General features: G+C 43.7%; 2 protein-coding genes and 1 long non-coding RNA gene across 5 annotated transcripts; 1 reads left to right on the top strand and 2 right to left on the bottom strand.

Moving 5' to 3' along the window:
* Positions 1-205: 205 nt before the first annotated feature.
* Positions 206-9,133, bottom strand: ankha (ANKH inorganic pyrophosphate transport regulator a). The gene is made up of 12 exons (XM_020087890.2): positions 8,999-9,133; positions 7,427-7,643; positions 7,127-7,245; positions 6,848-6,931; positions 6,566-6,736; positions 6,202-6,336; positions 5,402-5,494; positions 5,215-5,307; positions 2,191-2,320; positions 1,950-2,073; positions 1,635-1,734; positions 206-1,129 (listed from the first exon to the last, which is right to left on the bottom strand). The coding sequence occupies exons 1-12, from the start codon at positions 9,092-9,094 to the stop codon at positions 998-1,000; spliced, it is 1,494 nt and encodes a 497-aa protein (XP_019943449.1). The 5' UTR covers positions 9,095-9,133; the 3' UTR covers positions 206-997.
* A 344-nt stretch (positions 9,134-9,477) lies between these two features.
* Positions 9,478-19,570, top strand: myca (MYC proto-oncogene, bHLH transcription factor a). 3 transcript variants are annotated; one of them, XM_069512481.1, is made up of 3 exons: positions 9,478-9,619; positions 17,496-18,189; positions 18,553-19,570. In XM_069512481.1, the coding sequence occupies exons 2-3, from the start codon at positions 17,532-17,534 to the stop codon at positions 19,188-19,190; spliced, it is 1,296 nt and encodes a 431-aa protein (XP_069368582.1). In that variant the 5' UTR covers positions 9,478-9,619; positions 17,496-17,531; the 3' UTR covers positions 19,191-19,570. The 3 variants fall into 3 exon arrangements, with proteins under 3 accessions (XP_069368582.1, XP_019943429.2, XP_019943428.2); XM_020087870.2 differs by lacking the exon at positions 9,478-9,619 and adding an exon at positions 16,194-16,335; XM_020087869.2 differs by lacking the exon at positions 9,478-9,619 and adding an exon at positions 16,223-17,175.
* LOC109629886 (uncharacterized) lies at positions 14,287-16,759 on the bottom strand. Its single transcript, XR_002202745.2, has 3 exons — positions 16,619-16,759; positions 16,290-16,419; positions 14,287-14,954 (listed from the first exon to the last, which is right to left on the bottom strand). It is a non-coding gene; the product is annotated as an uncharacterized lncRNA (long non-coding RNA).
* Positions 19,571-20,566: the final 996 nt, after the last annotated feature.

The following is a 20,566-nucleotide window of genomic DNA, read 5'->3' as shown; positions in this document are numbered from 1 at the left end:
ATTGTTTGTCATTTTGACTCCTATCATCATCCATCGATCATCTATAAGGGTCCTTTCAGGCCATTCGGTGAGAGGTACTGTTTTTCCACCTTCAACATTTGTCTAAGTTCATTTTGTGGCAAAGTATTTTTCTACACATTTGACTTTTTATAAGTTCAGAAGAAAACAATACAACAATAAAGTGAAGCCAGTGCCAACAAAGCCAAAGAGTTAATAACAAAGCAATTTATATGCCAAATAAGAATGCCTGTACAGTATATACAGTACATACGACAGTCTGAATACTACCAGGAAAATGCATGGCAAAACAAAAGTAGATGCGACTCCCAGACTGCATGAAGAGTGAACAATCATAACTATTCTGTAACACGCAATGATATAATGAGGGATTCCTGACCCCTCGAGGCAATTAAATATACACATCGCATTACCTATATAAAACAACAATAATCTGTACACCATGGTATGTAAAACACGATTGCACAACCCAACAAGTCCCACAACATATCTATATTTGAATTCAAGCAAGGCCTTGCCACTTAATCTCGATAAAACAACAAAATAATGAACTCTGTATTTTGGCAACACCACAACCACTCAACAGATGTTTCATTCCCGCTGGTGAGGAGGAACAGTTCTCCTTTGTGGATTTCCCTTGTTTACCAGTAAACACATGAAAAGTGGTTAATACACCCGCTAATGTGATGATGCAAAACTATGAGAACTGTTGGAAAACGTCGGAAGACAAAGGTTTTTACTCTGATGGATGAACACTTGGAAGTGCATGGCTTTCTTTACAGTGTGCGTTTAAATGGTGTGTGGGTCGACACGATGAAGACCTGGACACTCGAACAAGAGTTCAATTCCGTTGAGAGGACATCCTAAACCAAATCATACTCGGGTCCTCTCTGCTCTCCAGCACCGTCACACTCAGCAGCCTCCTCTTCAGCAAAGCCCCATGTGGAGCTCAGCTTTACCTCCGCCTGCTGTCAAGAGTTCACTCTTGTTCCTCCTCCTCCTCCTCCTGGAGCTCCTCGATACTGTCCATCTGCGTCCTGGAGCACACCTCGCTCATCGGGGCAGAGTCCTCACCCTCCACCACCAGCTCATTGGACATCTCGTTGTTTCTCTGAAGACAGCACACAACAGAACGAAAACTAAATTATAGAAGACTCTTAAGGTGAAGGGGAACAGAAGCTGCAACACTGTGTAGTCCGGTTAAGACATTATGTGAAACTAACACTTGATAAGCTGCAAAGTGTAAGAACACAATAAAACATGGTGAGTCGTGCAGTCCTCACGTGATCATAGAGAATCATACACAGCCTCCTGAACCCAGTGACCTCCGCCAAGGAAGTTATGTTTTAACCCCTGTCTACCACAAAACCTGGTTGAAGGGTGCAGTGTGGTTCAGGGATGAAGTCATTAAGTTTGGAAGCGGATCTGGATCAAGGAAATGTTTCAGAGGGTTTCCTTTCTTGTATGTGTTCATGGTTCGATCACATTACATCCCCATTCAAACTAAACAGGATGATCATAACCGAGACACAGTTAAAAATGGCTGCTGACAGGATTTTCAAAAACAACACAATAGGGAATGTACGCTCGCAGAGACCTCAACGAGGTGTTCTCACCTGTTGTCGATAAACATAGCACGCTGCTATGGCAACCATTGCTGACTCCCCTATGAAACCGGCCAGGAGTGATCCAACCCCGAGTGTGGCCCCATGAACCCTGAAAAACAAATATTGACTTTTCAGCTGCATTTTATAAATTAAGTTTCTGGAGGTGAATTCATTTTCTTATCTCCCTCATGCTTCATGTTTTGAGGAATAATGCAACAAAAACATTTTACCAGAACACTACACAACACTAATAAATGACAGTGGGCCTGAGTCACGGTGCTGACCTATGTGACCCCGACAGTGTTCTCTGAAGTGTTGACTTACCCCATATAAGGCAGCACAACTAAACTGGTGATGAGGACAATGATGCGGAGAACCGAGCTGGGGGCCAGCACAAAGGTCTTTTTCAGGGTCATGAGCCATCCAGTCAAATGAGCCCGAACAGTCACTGCGAACACACACAAAGTGGAAACATCACCCCACCGGTCCGAGGTACGCCCCGGTTAAAGCCACAGCCGGAAGGAAAATGCAGCTGGAAAAGATTAAATAAAAGCCAGTGTCTTACCTGGCAAGGGAAAAAAGGAGAAAATTCGGAGCGGGACCACACACAGCTTAGCGAAAGCATAATCCACTCCAATGACATCAATGAGGATCTTCTCTGATACGTGTGGACTCCAAAACACCACGAAACAAAGCTGGACACAAAATAAGCAAAGGCAAATTATTTTTTGCGTCCGCTGCGCCACAATAGAGTCGCCCGGCACGCCTCATTAGATTTCATTAGTTCATTAACTCAAGGGGTTTCAGACTGAATGTCGTCCTTTGAAGCTCACACAAAAAAAGCGACGGAGCGAACACATGACAAACAATGTTATTGTTTCTAGAAGTGGAGGGGAAAATTTCCAAAGCATCACCGGGCTACGACTGTATGATCACAACACATCAGGGAGCGTTAAACAGAGGAATAAACTCGCCTGATCTGAATATGAACACATCAATTTGTTTAAAGCAAATGTATAAAGATGGAGTCCCTGCACTCCAAATCTATAAAAAACATGAGGGGCCCTCAGGATCCATAAAAGGTGCTTTTCTGGTTCCAGTCTGACTGACAACACCACATTTACACTGCTTGCGACTGGATGCTTTGATAGCTCCACTGGACTTCATCAGCTGTGTAATATCTGCTAAAAGACAAAGTGATTTTAATGGCCTCCTGACCGTCCAGCTGTCCTCACATTTGTACCTCCTTCAATTTCTACATTTGCTTCTCATAAAAAGCACTTAGGGTATTAGCTCCGCGGACTCCAAATGGCAAGCAGAAAAGCCCAGATGTCACTTTTCATTTCACTGGTGTACCACAAGAATCTAGGCTTGGTCCCTTTCTCTTTCCAATAAACACCACCTGGTTAGTCATACCACGGCTGTGCACAGGCCAGCTCCACCTCTCTCTCTCTCCAACAAATCATGATTGATGACTAATTAACGTTCACTCAGTCTGATCCATCTGTCACTGTCGAGTCGAGTCGAACTACACTGTATAGAGCGTGTGCTCGACGCCTTTTAAAGCGCTGGTCGTCTTGACTACTGCGACGGCCTTCTGGCAGGGCTGCCAGCGAGCTTGGTAACATGTCTGCAAATGGTCCAAAACGCTGCAGTGAGTCTGGTCTTCAACTCGTCAAAAACATCCAACCTTTCATCGCTTTCTTCTGAGCGATGAGTAACCCAACAGTACAGTTCTACAGGAAGGAACTCTTAGTCCAAACTTTTCTCCTGTCTCGTCTCTTGATAGTTGACGAATAACCCAACTTGATTGGGTCAGCTTAATCTCCTCTTAATCCTCCTGCTCTCCATCTTCAAAACTTGTTTGAAGGCCAACTAACATCCTCTATGCACTGCAACCTTTAAAATATTTTGAATAATATTCTTTAAGAATTATATATTCAGCAGAAGATGATTAATTGCACAAAAGCATTTAATTCAGTGTTGTTAATGCTTTTTGATCTCCTGAATCCAACGGATAGGAATAGATTACTTGTGAATGATGATTTCATTTGGTATCACTTCACCATCATTATTTTAGCAAGATGTCATAATAACTAATTTGTATTGCTCAACTGACACCACTGTCTCCCCTGACTCAGCTGAGGTTTAGTCTAAACGGTGGTGAGAGATATCCTGACTCACTGCCTCCGAATCCTCAACATCTGTTTTCATAAGATGAAATTTGTTTGTCACAGTACATTCCTCATTTCCCTTCGTCTTCCTGCTCTCTGCTGCTTTTCGTGCCGTTGTCCTTCCTCCATCAGGACATGCCCAGGCAGGCACGAGGGCCGTCAGCTTGTGTTTTCAACTCTGCCAGGCCATACCTATCTGCCTGTTGCTGCGTGCTGAACACACACCCTCACATACATGTTTACAACCTTGGGCTTCCACATCTGGTGTGCCACTCTCCTTCTCCTCCTCCTCCTCCTCCTCCTCCTCAAAAAAAGGCCCAACCTTGGCCGCACACACTTCCTGTTTTTCTTATTTAAGCTCTTAGGATAACTATCTGGGGCAAAGGCACCATTTTACTTTCATATTAATTCACTTTGGATCATTTAAAATTGACAAGAAGGCAGATATAATAAACACTGTATTATATTATGTTCTTGCAGATCTGCTGGCGTAGTTATTAAAACATTTATTCCAAAACAAAATCGCTCAGCACACATAATGTGACTGCCGCGCTCATTACTTAACAGAAAAGTAAACCTGCAAGGGGCTTTAAAAGTGTGTTAACTGAGAGGTTTTATGTGAATGCCTATTTTATTAAGCTCCTAAAGCCTGGGTGGGAGTGTTGAGGGGACAAAAGCCCCTTTGCGTCTTCACAAATTCCACCTTACTGTGTCTCCCTCCCTGTGCAACCTGAAACCACAACATGACAGCAAAGGAAAAGTACATTCAGTGAGCCTGCACCCAAACCCGTCACTTTGAACATTAGCCTGCAGCTGAACCAGCAGAACTGAATACATAAAACATGAGAAACCTGAGACTTTTCATAGAATTTCAAAATTTTGCCAGTTTCTAAAAAAACATTGATGTTTTCGTGGAAAACCTTTGACCAAGTTTTGAAAAAACTCCAACCACATGTTTTTTCCCTGTAACACTGAACCAGTTAGGTCAGAATCCTGACAGAGACAAAGTATGTGAAAACACAACACAAATAATCTGATGGTGCCACAGCACATCTGCTGTCACAAAATATGCGTGTCTGACATTATGATGCATGTTTGAAAGAAAAAAGGTGTTAAGCATATAAGGTTTTGCAGGAAGCCATGAAAGGACAACTGACACCTACTGACGGAAAGGTCATGTCTCAATGAAGGACACCTGAGATTGTAAACAAATGCAGCGCAAGAGAGGGGCTGCCTATTACCAAAATGAAAACTGAAACTTCACCCTGGCTGTGTCATTTATTAAAGTGGCTCTACAAGTTTGACTAACACGGTGTCTGAATGCCAGAAATGCCTGAAAGGAAAATGGATGATATGTTTTTCTGATTTGTTTCCACTGTGAGAGCATTATGTGAAAAGATCCTTCGTCGTCTTACCGTGAGTGATAGAACCAGACAGCAGAATGTAAACTTTTTAATGTGAGACTTGGTGATGGAGTTGCTGGCGTTCAACTTGTTGCTGGGATTGTTCTGTTAAAAAAAAAGGAATATCAGCGGTATAAACACACCCATCTACAATAAACTGTCACCACTGCATAAACACATGTAGGTGGGAGGTGTTTACCTTGTCAAAGGCAGGGTACACTGCTCTGAGCTCAGTTAACCAACCGTACGGCATGTGACCTACAGGGTATGTGGCTGTGAGCACGGCAACAGCCTGGAATGACAAAGACACGGCGGCTATAAGTCATCAGCACGCTGTTGCTTTAACGCTGAATATACCACAGACAGCACATACGGTTAAATTAATGACAGGTGTCTCACAATAGCCAACTTGAAATCCTGGCTGTGTCTCTCACTTTCCGTGATTGTGCGGCTTTTCCAGTTTATAATTGGATAAAGAGCATGGAGCTCTTTTTTGTGCACGGAACAACAACGGGCAGCGGCAGGCTTCACGCAGGAACAGTAGCAACGTGTGGGAATGTTTTCACTCAGTGTAATCATGCCCTGAGTTTCACATGAACATGGTGAATCACCCAAACCACTGGCAGCCAGTGTTGTTGATGATTTCCAGTTCATTCTGGTAAACAGCTATGCATTGTCTCTAGTAGTTGGGGTCTCTGTAAGCCAGAAAGCTCCAGAGGGAGTTTGTTACCATCTGGCATTTCATCTGCACAAACTTGAGGGGCAAATTAGTCCACCTGCTTCATGTGGCTGTAAAGTCCCACTGAATGATCCCTTACATCAAAAATACTACTAGTAGTACCAGAAAGACATTTTTGGCTGCTTTTTAATAAAAGCCACATTGAATAAAGGAAAATAAAATAACTTCTTAAATCAAATATTAAACTTCGTTGCTGTAAGAAACTACATTTTAGTAAAGTTTCCGATTTATTTGATGAATGAATTCCGGGATACACCCACCTTTGTAGCGTCAGTGGTCCCCTTGAGGTCACGTGATACAAAGAGGTTGACGATGGGTCGACTGATGCGCTGAGTGGCCAGGATGAGGGCCAGGGGCCACCAGAAACTCAGCATCTTTTTGATGGTGGCATCGCCCTGCAGGGACAAAAACATTCCCAATAAATCACTTCTAGATACTCTCTAACTCACTCTTAGAAAAAAAAGACATCATTCTTATTCAATTGTCACAAACTAACACCGCAGCTCCTTTGGTCCCAGTGGTTAACCCAGAATGTGTTTTAAGTGTCATGTGAAAAAACAAACCCTCATTTAGCTCTGACCCATTTTTCCTTTTTCACCTTACAGCAAAATAAACAGCACTTACCCCAACATCAAGTCCACTGGAGTCTGGGATGTTGTCGTGAATGTTACAGTAGTAACCCACTCCCACAATGCTAAAACGGACCAAGGCACCCATATACAGGGAGAGGATTGGGATGAGTAAAGGCTCCACACATTCCAGGTTGCTGTGGAGGAGGATGGCCACAAACACAATCTGCAGGAAGAAACAAAAAAAGTGGATAAAAGCCAAAAATCATACACTACAAAAACTTGATTTCTCCGCTGCATTACATGAAAAAAGAAATCGAGGACTGGACATTGTTACCTGGGCCACGACATCAGAGATTGAGGCCGAGCCTACGATGACACTGTACTTGTGCTTGAGAAGAATCCCTGCATGAATCCACGCCTTCAGGCAGAAAAAAAGAGCAGACACATTTTAAAACAGAAATCGAAAGCCCTACATTTTCTCAGCCACAGCTGAATGACGGACTATATAACGTACAGGGGATTAATGCTTGATCAGATGGGTTTAAATCCACCTCTTGCCTGATAAAATGTCTGACTGCTCCTGCAGAGTAATCCTGCTATACTGCACACTCACCATTGCATCCAGCAGAGGGAATGCAGCCAGATATAAGAAAGCCTTTCTTGTCTTGTTCCCCACAGAGTTATCCACGTGGTGGAGCTTATTAATGATGTAGTACCCTAAATCTGTGTAAGCTGTAGAGAGATAAAAAAAAAAAAAAGACGAAATCGCAGTTAAGCAGAGGCTATTTTCATTGTTTCAGAGAGTAGAGGTTGTGACTTTTCACCAGAGACGAAGCTGAAGAAGGGTGCTACAACAATAAAACTTCATGTGGTTTAAATACAGCATGTCATCATGCAACCCTTAAACACACACCTATCAGGATATGTAGGATGAATGCGATGGCTCCGGCCGCCACCATGCAGAACACCGCCTTCCTCCGGTCCCTCTTGCTGTTGACAAACACCAAACCCACATTCTTGAAGTCGCTCATGGGCCCAGTGAAGAACTTCATCAGGGAGTAGGCCAGGCCGTAGCTGGCCAGCATTTCAACTGCATCCTCTTTGACTGTGGCTATACCCCTGTTCAGGGCCTGGAACAGATAATGCAGGGGTGGGAGTGGAGAGAGAGGGTGAGACAGCACATAAAAAAAGGAGAAGGAAGACCAGTTCAGCTCTTGACCAGACCACATGACCATGACTTTGCCAGACTTTTATCTCTGACCAGATGGCAATTGCTGGTCCACCACAGCCCTGGAGCTATCGTGCTTTAAAAAAAAAAAAAATACCTGCATGTGCTTGATGCAGAGAATAGAAAACAGACCTTTGGCTGGTGTAAATTAAATAAATAACAGTCAGTGCCGTTGTAATATATCAGCGCAGGGAAACACCCACAACAATAGAAATGATTTCCATTCACTCTTACCTTCAGAGCAACTACAACAGCTGCCCCCCTTTTCCTTTAGCAGGATTGTGTGCTATTTATAACAACTTACAGAGCCATTACATAAGCTTAATCCTGACATCTCCAAGCTTCTCTCTCACAATATCCGCCCGCTGTCTCCTGGGTAAAGAGGGACGAGCCACCAGTCGTATGGCTGGGAGAGGCCAGACAGGAAAACATGACAATCTCAGGAAATTAAACACACACAAGCTTGCATATTTTTGTTAGGACTTTGCATCAGCCTCCATTCATTACGGACGGCCTGAACAAAACCTTATTCATGTAACCCTGACTCTAACCTGTAACCACACGTCACATCTTAACCCTACACTTCACAAGGACCTCAGAAATGATGTTTGGCCTCATTAGACTTGGTCCTGCCAAGGTCAGTGTTTATACTGGAAAATGTCCACACAGACACACACACAGACACACACACACAGACACACACCCTTCAGTCTGAGCACATGATCCTCCATCATCATCTCAATCATCTTCTCCAAACAGGTCGTGACTCCAATCAAATGACAAACAAGGTTGAAAATGGGAAATAAGCAAATGCACTTAAATCCACAGGAGCTCAGACATTTAGGAGAATTTACGTTTATTTGTTGGTTTATTTATTTGTGTGTTCAAAGCCCCAGAATGATCAGGATCCTTCCTGGGAGTGAGTCTGTTATTGCTGTTGGCGGATCATATCTCCACACAACATCCCCGGCTGCTGCCAGCTAAGCTAACTGTGGCTACATCACACACACACACACACACACACACCCGCCGTCAACCGACAAAACAGGCCGGAGACACCCGGTGTCAGTGACGGGTATGAGGGGGTTGGGGAGGTTTATGGTGGTCGGTGATTTCTGCCGCTTCAGAAAACCGACGGCAGCGGTGAAAGAGCCAAAACACGAATCCCCTTTTAAAAAAAAGGACGTTAAAGCAGTTGTTAGCTGTTAGCAAAGAGACGCCGCGGTGACCAGAGCCGAATAAAAACACAGACATTACCTGTTCCCCGAGGTCGATGGCAACATTGGTGATCGCCAAAGGCACCAGGAAGCGGATGAGAGGCCAGTAAGGGCTGAGAGATGGAGACTCCACCATAGTAGAAGCCGGGGGGAAGGAGCGAGGGGCATCTGCCTCGGTCTGGATGGATTGACGGGAAAACTCGGAGGTTTTAGCGGCTGGAGGCAGAAAGAGAGAGAGAGAGAGGGGGGCACCTGTGTTGTTTTCTAGCCCGGGAGGAGAGGTGAGGAGCCGGGGCTGGGGCTGGGGCCGGGGCGCTGCTGCTGCTGCTGCTGAGGCGCGTCGCACTGCTTCGATGCTGCCGAACGGAGGCGAAGGTCAACGGGAAATTCACACGGGCGCATCTTCCCCGCGAATCATCATGGAGACGGTGGGAGGGAGACACACGGTGAAGGAACAGCGCCGAATTCAAGCGAGGAGGTGTCCCGAGCCGGGGCCGCGGGGTGTCGAGGTGGAGGCGGTGACAGGAGGGGCCGGGAGTCGGTTCGTGTCTAAACGCTCCGCGGTTAACGGAGGGTCTGGTGGGAGTCGAGCCCTCACGAGCCTGGAACCCGCTGTCTGCCGCACGTGGGCCTGGCGTTCTGTTCCTGACGTCATCAGCAGGTCTAAATCTGTCCTCACACTCACACACACACTCACACACACACTCACACACAGTAAACACACACTCACACACAGTAAACACACACTCACACACAGCAAACACACACAGTAAACACACACTCACACACACAGTAAATACACACACAGTAAACACACACTAACACACAGTAAACACACACTCACACACACAGTAAACACACACTCACACAGTAAACACACACAGTAAACACACACACACTCACACACAGTAAACACACATTCACACACACAGTAAATACACACACAGTAAACACACACTCACACACAGTAAACACACAGTGCAGCATAATGTGTGTTTACATTAAAGCAGAGGCTCCACTGCTCATGTTGAATACACACACACACATTTCTTGCACTTTGTTATTTCTATGTAGCAAACTCTAAAAATGAGGAAAGTATGAATGGACTCTGGTGCAATGACTGATTCTAAACGATCATAGATTTAAAGACATGGAAATGTTGTATGAAGACACAACACATTAATTAATGTGGCAGGTGAATCTATTCACAGGAAAACAGAAGTAATAGTTTGCTCCTATAGAAGTTCTCTTGATGTTTACTTTGTGCCTCTCCTTTAAGGAAACTAAGTATCTGAAGGATAAGTTGCATTTATTACTACTGAAATACTGCTCCCTGGTGGACAAGAGGGGGAAGGAACATTAGACAGATTTTAAACACAAAAATACTTCAAGTTAGAGAAATTGACAACAAAAGAGGAGACGTGTATAAATATGTTCACACATCAAAACTCTCCTGCACTGATTATCTTTATATCATGTATTTCTTTATGTCATGTATGTATATTTGTCCAAATACTGGGATGAAATGTCGCATCAGTGCTGTCAGACAAAAACATTATATTCAACAATTTACTGAACCAGATCTGGGCTGACAAAGAAGAAAAACGTGTACTCCCTCAAACAGACTCTTAATACATCATATGTATATTCTAAAAAAGTGTTGTCGACAGAACCGTTTTAGTGTGAAAAGACAGCCAAAGATTTATATTAAACTAAAAATACATTCAACTCAACAAAATGATTTATCGTTCTGTATTTTTCACTTGCTTTTTGGGTGCAAGGTTAGTGGATTATATTCTTTTGGAAACTGAGAAAACCAAAACTGATATTTACTCCAGTTCAGCTTTTTTTGCTTCTTCTCCCTGGATGATAAAACAAGTAGGAAAAGGTTAATGAGTTCAGCTGGTGTTGGATCTTTGTTAATGATTATGTCCACAGTCTCTTGCACATTATCTCGGTGCAGGTATCCTGATCTGCTCTTTGTACAGTTAACAGCTGCTGTTTTCCAGTGAGTGAGCTGTGAGTTATGTTCAGTAAAAACATTAAGCTGTTGTGTGCTGCTGCCTGCGGCCTGAGGGAGGTTGTGTAGTGACTTTAAGTTGACACAGCGTTTTACAAGCCAACATTCAGCCCCCGGGACTCAGCTGGAATGAAAATCATACTGTATGTTTGCTAAGGAGCCTGTACCTGCAAGTTCAATGTTAAGGTTAAACCCTGAAACTATGTCTGGATTGTTGCCTTACATCAGCTTCTCACTTTTGACACAGTTCTATATCATAAAACTTTGTGTTATTGACTTTTGTGAGCAGCACATTTGAGTAAACCATCCAGAAGTGGGTTTAGTGGAGCATTTATCCAACTATGTGCAAGAGACAGAACCACTACTTTTTATTCGAAACTTATATTTGCAAACAAATGATGATTTTATTTTGTCCCTGATATTTGCATGGCTTTGTTTTACATTGTTCCCAGTAAACAGTGTTTCCCACATTGTTAACCCCTCCTGGAGCATTTAGTTTATTATGTGGCTTGGAGATATTGCTGTTTTCCCTCTGTAGGAAAACGTACTTTTATGAGCCGAGGCCTAAACAGCTTTTCTTGGCGGCAGACATCCCCAGACATGGAATCAAAGCACTTTTTATTTCAACCTGGAATTCTTTGTGAAAATGTGTTGAAAAAAAACATATATATTTTTATGTAAGTCTCCAAATGTGTTTAATGCAGATTTATTGAAAAACAAGAAAAATCCTGTTTAATATTTTTAATTGTCAAATTTTGCTTTTGTATCCATATTAGTTTCCAGATACAACGCGCCCTCTAGTGGCCAAATTGGATAACAGCAGCTCCTTGCAAAAATAGCTGGAAATACCTGCTCCCCAATTTTTATCCTGTTGCAAACATATTCAGTTTATTAAGTAATGCACATTGAAAAGCAGCTACTCTTTTTATTTATAATTTTAATTAATTTATAGAACATCTGTGCAGGAATGAAAAACAAACTTTTTATCCAGTATGTTGACAGTAATGTTTGCTATCTCTGTTAAATAAACCAATAAATAAAACTTACAGGGAGTTCTTGCATAGGAAACTCTGCGCCTGCTGAATATTATATTACATTTCATTACAAACATTAGAGGTAAAAATAACTGTTTAATCTGTAAAAGTAAATAAACAGCTTCCTGTATGATTGTGATCAGTGATAAATGACACTTTGCTGCACAATAGTGTACGAAACCTTTCACTGCCACCTGATAAGTGCAAAGCAACATAAACACCCAGGCACTTAGCAGCTACATCCAACTGTCTGATTTGATTTTATGAGATAATGGATTATGAGACAATGGGCTCCTGGGAATATACAGTCGATATAAAAGCTTCTGCCTGTGTGAATCATCACATTTATATTAGCCTGCACAGTTATATACAGTTTAAGGAGAATAAAAACAAAGGCACTGAAATTTAAATGGGCAGAATATTATAGGGTTGATTTTATTTTGTTGTTAAAGGGTGTGAGGTGGAACTGTGGGTGGAGTGAGTTATGACGTGCCAAAGCGTCAAAGAGTGGGGTTATATGCAGTATATTTATAATATAAGGGCACATTGTGCACTATATTTCCTTGCTTCACCTGCACTGTGTGTGTGTGTGTGTGTGTGTGTGTGTGTGTGTGTGTGTGTGTGTGTGTGTGTGTGTGTGTGTGTGTGTGTGTGTGTGTTCGTGTGTAGCTGTGTCCAGCGTCATCTCTCTCTTTCTCTCTGACCTCATTCTGCAGGTTTTTCTCCAGAGCTGCAGGATCCAGATCTGACACTACTACTTAAAAATGATCATTATTAAAAGCCTCTTATCAATAACTGCATTATTATTGTCGTTGTAGCTGTTATGAACTGGTGCTGCCAGATTAGATTATTGCATCTTTAAGTTGTCTGACAGTGCTAAGATACAACCGTTATTCAACTATGGTCTCTTTCGCTGCGTCCCCGCCCTGAGCCTGGTTCTGTTGGAGATTTCCTCCGTTCTAAAGCATGTTGTTTTCTCTCCACGGTCGCATTGTTCTTCTTTATTGTGGGAATCTGGAAATATACATATAAAACTGAATTGAATTGAACATGAAAATGTGTTATAAACATGCTAATAGCGATAAAATACTGGTCTGTGTTTCTGCACAGACTGTAGAGAAAGAATTCTCTTTTGAATTTGACCAGATTTATCTCAGATTTGTCCGGAAATCTTCTCTGCGCACTGAGAGACAAAAGTGCAAAATGCTTAACTGTGTGTGTGTAACTACAAACACTCTGCAGGTTCGACTGTATGCAGCTGTCTCGGGCTGTGTCAATAACTGTCAGTTGTCACTGTCAATAATTAATGACACAATTAGCTCTTGAGCCGTCTGACACACTCTCCCACTGTCGAATGCTTTGCTGGCAGCTTCCTCCCACCGACAGCTGAACACTTATTGATTTTCTGCCTCATCATGCTGAGTCATGTCCCGGCCGTGTGGGAAGAAACCCACCCTGGATTTTTACTGTGTCTGCTGATGTGTTGCTCTTTCTCTGTTTGGTTGCATTTAACTGCAAGTTGTCACACACTGTCATGACAGATGCAAACCTCAGGGGAGAACCATGAACTTTCCTCTAGTTGGATGCTGCACAACAGTGGTGGAAGTAGGAAATATTAAAATGAAAGTGGAGTAGAGGTACAATATAGATTAGAATATATGTTATTTTATTAAATTTGTGTTAAAGTATGTTGGGGTTTAATTTGATTTAATTTTCATATCGTGAAAGATTAACATGTTACATATGGTTGACACATGAGCTCACAGTGTCGACCTCTTCAGGCTTCACAGCCCAATAAACCAAGTGGAGGAGAGCAAAGAGAAAGAAAAGAGGAGAGTGAAGGAGATATAACTTTCATGAGTTTCTCTTGTTATCAGTTTAATTCCAGAGGAAGTGAAGAAAACCCCCAGACTGAAATGACACCTTCTCTCCTTTCCTCTGCTCTCGTTCCTTCATCCTCTCTCTCGGAGGATAGCGATCATAACCACGAGGCTCATGTGTTGTGGTCGTTGTGTTTATCAGCTCTGGATGTTTCTTGTGTTACTGTGTCTCAGAGCCGCCTGGAGACACAGGGGGAAGCCGTGAGACCGGATCTGGCATCGTTGGCTCTGATAAGTGGAGACTGCAGGTGCTCAGGAGATGTTTCATTCAGTTTTTTATTCTCCTAAGTCGAACTGGTTCTCCCATCGATTGTCTGTAAAGTTAACTCCAGTTGCTCTGGTTACTGTTTTCTCGTGAGGGCTGAAATTTCCATTCATTTTGGAGTTAGGAAACCAATGTTAATAGTTTTATTCACACAACCCATCATAATACAAACTGCTGTATTCATGCATTTTACAAGTATTCAATCAGCCATGTGGACCTCTGCCTCTATTGTCTGTTATAATAAACCTTATCACAGCAGTGCACCCAGTTACTGTTCTGCTAATTCACTGTTGGTTTATGTGAGATAACTCACAAACACACTGCACTTCGATATGTGAGACATCCAGTGCAACACATGTTGTTTCATATGTCACATCATTCTCTACTTTAGGATAAAAGGACGCTGTTTAAAGCAAGTTCATGCAGTTTTATAAGGAAAGAAAAAGAAAGGGGGTTAACCAGAGAAATAAAAAATAAGAAGCAGTGGATGAGAGTGAAATGTTAAATGGATTTGCGAAGCGGTTTCCTGTGTGTGTTGCTGTACATTTTTCCAACAACCACCTCCGTAATCAATCAAGACTCAGTGTGTACATAGACGTGTTATTTGATTGTTGTATCGAGCACTTGAAGGCACAGGGCTCTCCTCGCACAGTTGTCTCAGTGACTGTTGAATTCGTCAGGTGGTGGTGTGGCGTCCTTCCTCCTGACTCACAGGCTGCTCTTCGGAACTTCTCTTATTTCTGACCACAAATCCAACGTCTTGACTTCTGTGGCCTGTGCAGCGTATTCAGCAAACTCTGCAAAACTCATAGTTTATAACCAAAAACTGTGTATTGAGGGAGTATTTTATATTGCACTGCAAACACACTCTACGTGTTAGAGCCAAAAACATTGCTAAAGACTGTTCTCACCCTGGTCACCACCTGTTTGACCCTCTGCCCTCCGGGAGGCGCTCCAGGTATTTAAAAACTCAGACCCCCACACTCCTGAACAGTTTTTTAAAGGCTGTTCACACTCCCAATCAAAAAATATGATTCCCTTATCAAAGACATACTGAAACTATTAGAATATTTGTTGTAGCCTGCACCTGTCTGACAAAGTGATGCTTTTAAATATAACCTGATTATAAATAACACAGCCTACTTTAGCAAGAGGCTGCACGTTGCCACATTGGTAATTTAATGCTTCTATTTTTCAATGAACTGACCCAGTAACCCCAATAAACAGCTCCACTAACCCACTGTGTTGTTACTGAGACGTTCGTGGTGTCACAGCCTCAACGAGCAGAAACAAACTCTCTCACCTCCTCGTGGTTTGTGTGTTTTACCTCCACCGCAAGGAGGTTCAGGTTTTTATCTGCAGTCGTTTGTTACTGTACTTAAGTACATTATTTATGTATATATACTTTATACTTTCAACGAGAGCAAATCACCGACTGGTGAAGAAACACCTGAAATGGATTCAGACAAGACTCAGCCTTAATGAAGTATTAGACCATGACATTAGGGAATAGGCTACACCCTGCAAGTACTTGTAATACTTTAAGTATATGTTAAATCAAATACTTGCTGCACTCAAGTAAAAAAGTAAATGTGGTGCTTTTACTTGAGTTAATGTTTTAGTACCTCCTCTCTGGTTTCCTATATGTTCACCTTATGTCGATCGTGGTGGCAGCTGATCGTGGACTATTGAGGTTTCTACATTTTCCTCCCTGTTAATAGTTTTTTTTTTAGATGGATTCATTGATTGATGGATTGACGGTGTGATCCCTTCACCCACCTCGCTGCTGTCAACTCCTGGCTCACTTTGCACAGCAGAGGGCGCTCTGAGCCCGTCCAATCCCTCCCCTTCCCTCCCTCCACACTCCAGCAGAGACACCTCCATCCAAACTGCGGTGCCCATCTGATTCCTTGATTCCTTTAATTGCTTCCTTCCTGTAGTTAATTGATGCTAATCTGTCCCTGCCTCTAAAACCACCGGGCTACGTTACACACACGGTTCGACTTATTTCTAAAGTGTGCATCTTAAACTTGCACCTTTGTTACGCACAAACATCAGTGTGTGAGTGAGTGTGAATGTGTGTGTGTGTGTGTCTTTGTGTAAGTGCGGCATTGGTTTTGTGCAGAAATCACCTGTTTGTGCGCAGTCTGAGATGTCAGAGTCTGCAGAGAGCTCGAGGTAAGCTGCTGCACCTGTGCGCCTTTTTTCCCATTTATCTAGAAATTGCTGCAAACCTGGCAACATACGGAACTTGGAGCATTTCTGCAGACACGTGCACATAAAAAGCAATTTTACATTTAAAAACAATGTAAATTAGTGATTTAATTTAACATATGTTAGATGACAGATCTGATTTATAGATGAATACAGCCGAGAGTATGATATTGATATATTTGGGTGATTTGGTAATAATATAAACTAGTAAAATAAGTCAACCTAATTATCTGTCACTACTACTTACGTTAGTGTTTTTCACACGTCTCCAGTCAATGGCAGCTCTTTACTCTACTATGACCCCTCCCCACTTGAGCCGAAATAGACCCGGAGCAAAGCGGGGGAAACAACACCAGCTGGTGCGTGAATATCAAAATAAATGCGTGAGTTTGAACGCGCACTGATTGTTGTGGTGGACGAGGGTTGATTTTGGAGGCAAAGGCGCGGCGGCGGGGGGGTTTAGGGCGTGTTGCAAGGGTTTCGCGGGAATAACGCGGAGGGATAGGCGGAAGCGTGCATGCGTGCTTCGGTGCTATTTATTTGCAGCCAGTGCAGCTCAGCTGTGATTCTCACGCTGCCAGTGACAGAGTACGCGTCGCTCCCATTGGGTCGCTGCTGCAGCCAAACGTACACACTCTCCACCTCCATGTGCGCTCCAGTCCCGCAGCACTGACACCGAACCGCGACGCCCCCGCCGGAGGATTTAATGGTTGTGTCGCACTGGAATAAAACTCCTGCTCGTTTTTGTGCGTTTTGGCTCCGATTCCCAGCGTCTGGTTTGGCCGAGAAGCTGAAATCTGAAAGGTAAGAGGAGGGAGCGGGTTTTGTGGCGCTTGCACAGACATCTTCTACTCGCACTTAGATAGAAATGTGTGTTTGCTGTCAGCAGCAGCGCAGAGAGAACTAGGGTTCCTCTCTTTGCAGGTAATTTACGCTCGGGTTCGCAAGTACGCGCCTGCTGTTTTGGCGCTGGTGCAGGCGGACGCACAGGCTGGATGTTTTGGAGTGACCATGTGATGTTGCTTACACTTAGCGCTGAGTTCAGGATCAATGCCAGGCAGCTGTTTGAAGCTCCACATCTGTATAAACAAACACTAACCACTCTTTTTCATTTTCTTTTTTAGAAGCTTCACAACAAGGACGCACAGCCCGGACGCATCATGCCGCTGAATTCAAGTTTAGCGAGTAAAAACTATGACTTGGACTACGACTCCCTGCAGCCGTATTTCTACTATGACAACGAGGAGGCTTTCTACCCGCAGCAGCTTCAGCCTCCGGCACCGAGCGAAGACATCTGGAAGAAATTTGAACTGCTGCCGACCCCTCCCCTGTCCCCGAGCCGCCGACCGTCCCTGTCCAGTCTCTTCCCCTCCACGGCGGATCAGCTGGAGATGGTGACCGAGTTTCTGGGCGACGACGCGGTGAACCAGAGCATCATCTGCGACGCCGACTACTCGCAGACCTTCCTCAAGTCTATCATCATCCAGGACTGCATGTGGAGCGGCTTCTCCGCCGCGGCCAAGCTGGAGAAGGTGGTCTCCGAGCGGCTCGCCTCCCTGCACGCCGCGCGGAAGGAGTCGGCGGCGGGTGATGGCGCGGAGCCCGCTGGCGGTGCAGCCGCAGCGTGGAGGCTGAACAGCAGCTATCTGCAGGACCTGAACACGGCCGCCACGGAGTGCATCGATCCATCCGTGGTTTTCCCGTATCCGATAGCAGAGACGCCCAAGCAGAGTGCAGGGACGCCGCCTAGTAAGGACCTGGGGCTGGACACGCCGCCCAACAGCGGCAGCAGCAGCAGCAGCAGTTGCAGTGACTCAGGTGGGTGATGAATGTCTTGTCGTGCAGTCACACCCCTCTGTGCTGTTTCCCTCTGAGCGTGCAGGAGCTGTGCATCATCACACATCTCCATCGCAACCACTGATGATGATAAGAAGAGGCTCATTATTGTTGTGATGCATGTGATTTGCAGACAGGAGGTAGAGCCATGCTGCCCTGTCATGTTGTAGACAGCTGTAAGATTAGCAGGCTGCATGTTAAGCAGTCCACTCATGTGCAGGGGGGGGGTGCATTGCAGGGATTGTAATCCCCTTCCCCTCCCTTACTGCTGTGACGTGCATTTAAATCAGGGTTGCTGATGCTGGAGCAGAGTGTGACTGTTTTTTTTGCATTTTTGTTTTGCAGAGGATGAGGATGGAGACGAGGATGATGAGGAGGAGGAGGAGGAGGAGGACCAGGAGGAAGAGGAGGAGATCGACGTGGTAACGGTGGAGAAGAGGCAGGCGGTGAAACGGTGTGACCCCAGCCCGCTGGAGACCAGGCACCCCAGCCCCCTTGTGCTGAAGAGGTGCCACGTCTCCACCCACCAGCATAATTACGCCGCCCATCCATCCATGAGGCACGAGCAGCCGGCTGTCAAGAAGCTGAAGCTGGAGAGCAGCAGCAGCAGCAGTGGTGGAGGAGGAGGAGTTGGAGGCAGCGGCAGCCACAGCAGGGTCCTCAAACAGATCAGCAGCAACCGCAAGTGTCTGAGCCCCCGTACATCAGACACCGAGGACTATGACAAGAGAAGGACTCATAACGTACTGGAGCGCCAGAGGAGGAATGAGCTCAAGTTGAGCTTTTTTGCGCTGAGGGACGAGATCCCAGAGGTGGCCAACAACGAAAAGGCGGCCAAAGTGGTGATCCTGAAGAAGGCGACAGAGTGTATTTACAGCATGCAGTCAGATGAACAGAGACTCCTCACACTCAAAGAGCAGCTGCGAAGGAAAAGTGAACTTTTAAAGCAGAAACTGGCACAGCTGCAGGGCTCCCGTGCTTGAAGTTTAAATCAAGACTTTTTGGCCTTTTGTTTTTTATGCAAGTTCAAGACTTGGGGTGTACAGTTCTTGTTGCATGCAAATGCAAAACGGATTAAGTTGTTTGAAATCTCGTTTGATTTCAAAGTTAAAACTGCCTCAATAGAAGTTATGGGTGGATTAAATATTTAAAAGTTTATTTTTATTAATAAAATATTAAAAATTGGGCCGTCCCGTTGGGGGTCCAAACTAAAATATAAATTTTTATGTTTTGTATATAATTAATATTTCCTAAGAAAATGTATTTTTGGATCTCAATTGTCTGGATGTTCAGACCCAGTGTTTGGTTTTTTCCATTATGTTCATAGATTCTTTTTGAAATATAAAAAATGTTTCCTCTTGAATCTGTCTCCTTGTTCTTGCAGTGAAAACACAAACACACAAACATATTCCATGACAGCTTCTACTATCAGTAGATGTACATTAGTAGAGGCTACAGGCACATGTTGGAGGTGTAGTGTGGGTACAACAGAGAGAGATGAGACAAACCACAAGCAAAATAAAAGCATAATTTGTGTGATGTCCAATTCTGATTAACAGGCTGTGATGATGCTCATGAAGACGACCATCTCCCACTGACTCTGGTATAAAATGAAGTGCTTCAGGGGTCGAATCCATATCATCACCTGAAGATGCAGTTTTGATGCTGTCCCGGTGCAGAGTCTTAAAGACAATGATGTAATTTACGTAAACTGCCACCATACCTCTTTTTAGAAGAGCCTGTTAATAAAGGCATCACATAAACCTTCCCTTTGTTGTCTGGTTAATAGGGATTATTCAGATTTACTATGAATGTACCAGAAACAGTTGAGAGCTACAGGTCACTGGACTAAAGTAGCTTCTATGGTGAAACATACTTGGCCAAATTAAGGGATAACAGATCTGTCAAATAACTTAAAGTCAAGTGTCAGAGTTATGAGAACACAGATTTATTGTCTGAAAGGTAAACCAGTTAGTTTATAGTTGCAGTCTTAAGTGCAGCATCATGATAAAACTCAAATAATAAGGATATTAAAAAAATAAACCAGGTCAAGTTGATGTTTTTTAAAGATACAAATCAACCTTCCTCCTCAAACATACCTGCTGCTTCTGATTCTGATCAATGATCACCTAATGTTATGTTTTTAAAATGAGATACAACATAAATGTGGTTGTATTAAAGTTGAATTCATTAGTGCAGCATCATAATAAAACTGAATGATACTAAAAAACCAGGTGAAGTTTATATTCTAAGTAAACCTTGTTTGAACATACCTGACCATCTGAGCTGTTTCTCATTCTGATATATAATCACTTCATTCCACATCTCAGATGTGATGTATGAAACTAAAACAGGTTAG

This window comes from Paralichthys olivaceus, chromosome 17, assembly GCF_024713975.1.
Source record: "Paralichthys olivaceus isolate ysfri-2021 chromosome 17, ASM2471397v2, whole genome shotgun sequence".
NCBI lineage: Eukaryota > Metazoa > Chordata > Actinopteri > Pleuronectiformes > Paralichthyidae > Paralichthys > Paralichthys olivaceus.
This window is presented reverse-complemented; position numbering and strand designations above follow the sequence as displayed.

Coding starts and splice junctions, on each gene's coding strand:
- ankha (XM_020087890.2), bottom strand. CDS start 9,094: ATGGTGGAGTCTCCATCTCTCAGCCCTTACTGGCCTCTCATCCGCTTC. Junction 2,074..2,190: donor CTCCTTTTTTCCCTTGCCAG/GTAAGACACTGG, acceptor GTGTGTTCGCAG/TGACTGTTCGGGCTCATTTG. Junction 1,735..1,949: donor GTTGTGCTGCCTTATATGGG/GTAAGTCAACAC, acceptor TTTGTTTTTCAG/GGTTCATGGGGCCACACTCG.
- myca (XM_069512481.1), top strand. CDS start 17,532: ATGCCGCTGAATTCAAGTTTAGCGAGTAAAAACTATGACTTGGACTAC. Junction 18,190..18,552: donor CAGCAGTTGCAGTGACTCAG/GTGGGTGATGAA, acceptor TTTGTTTTGCAG/AGGATGAGGATGGAGACGAG.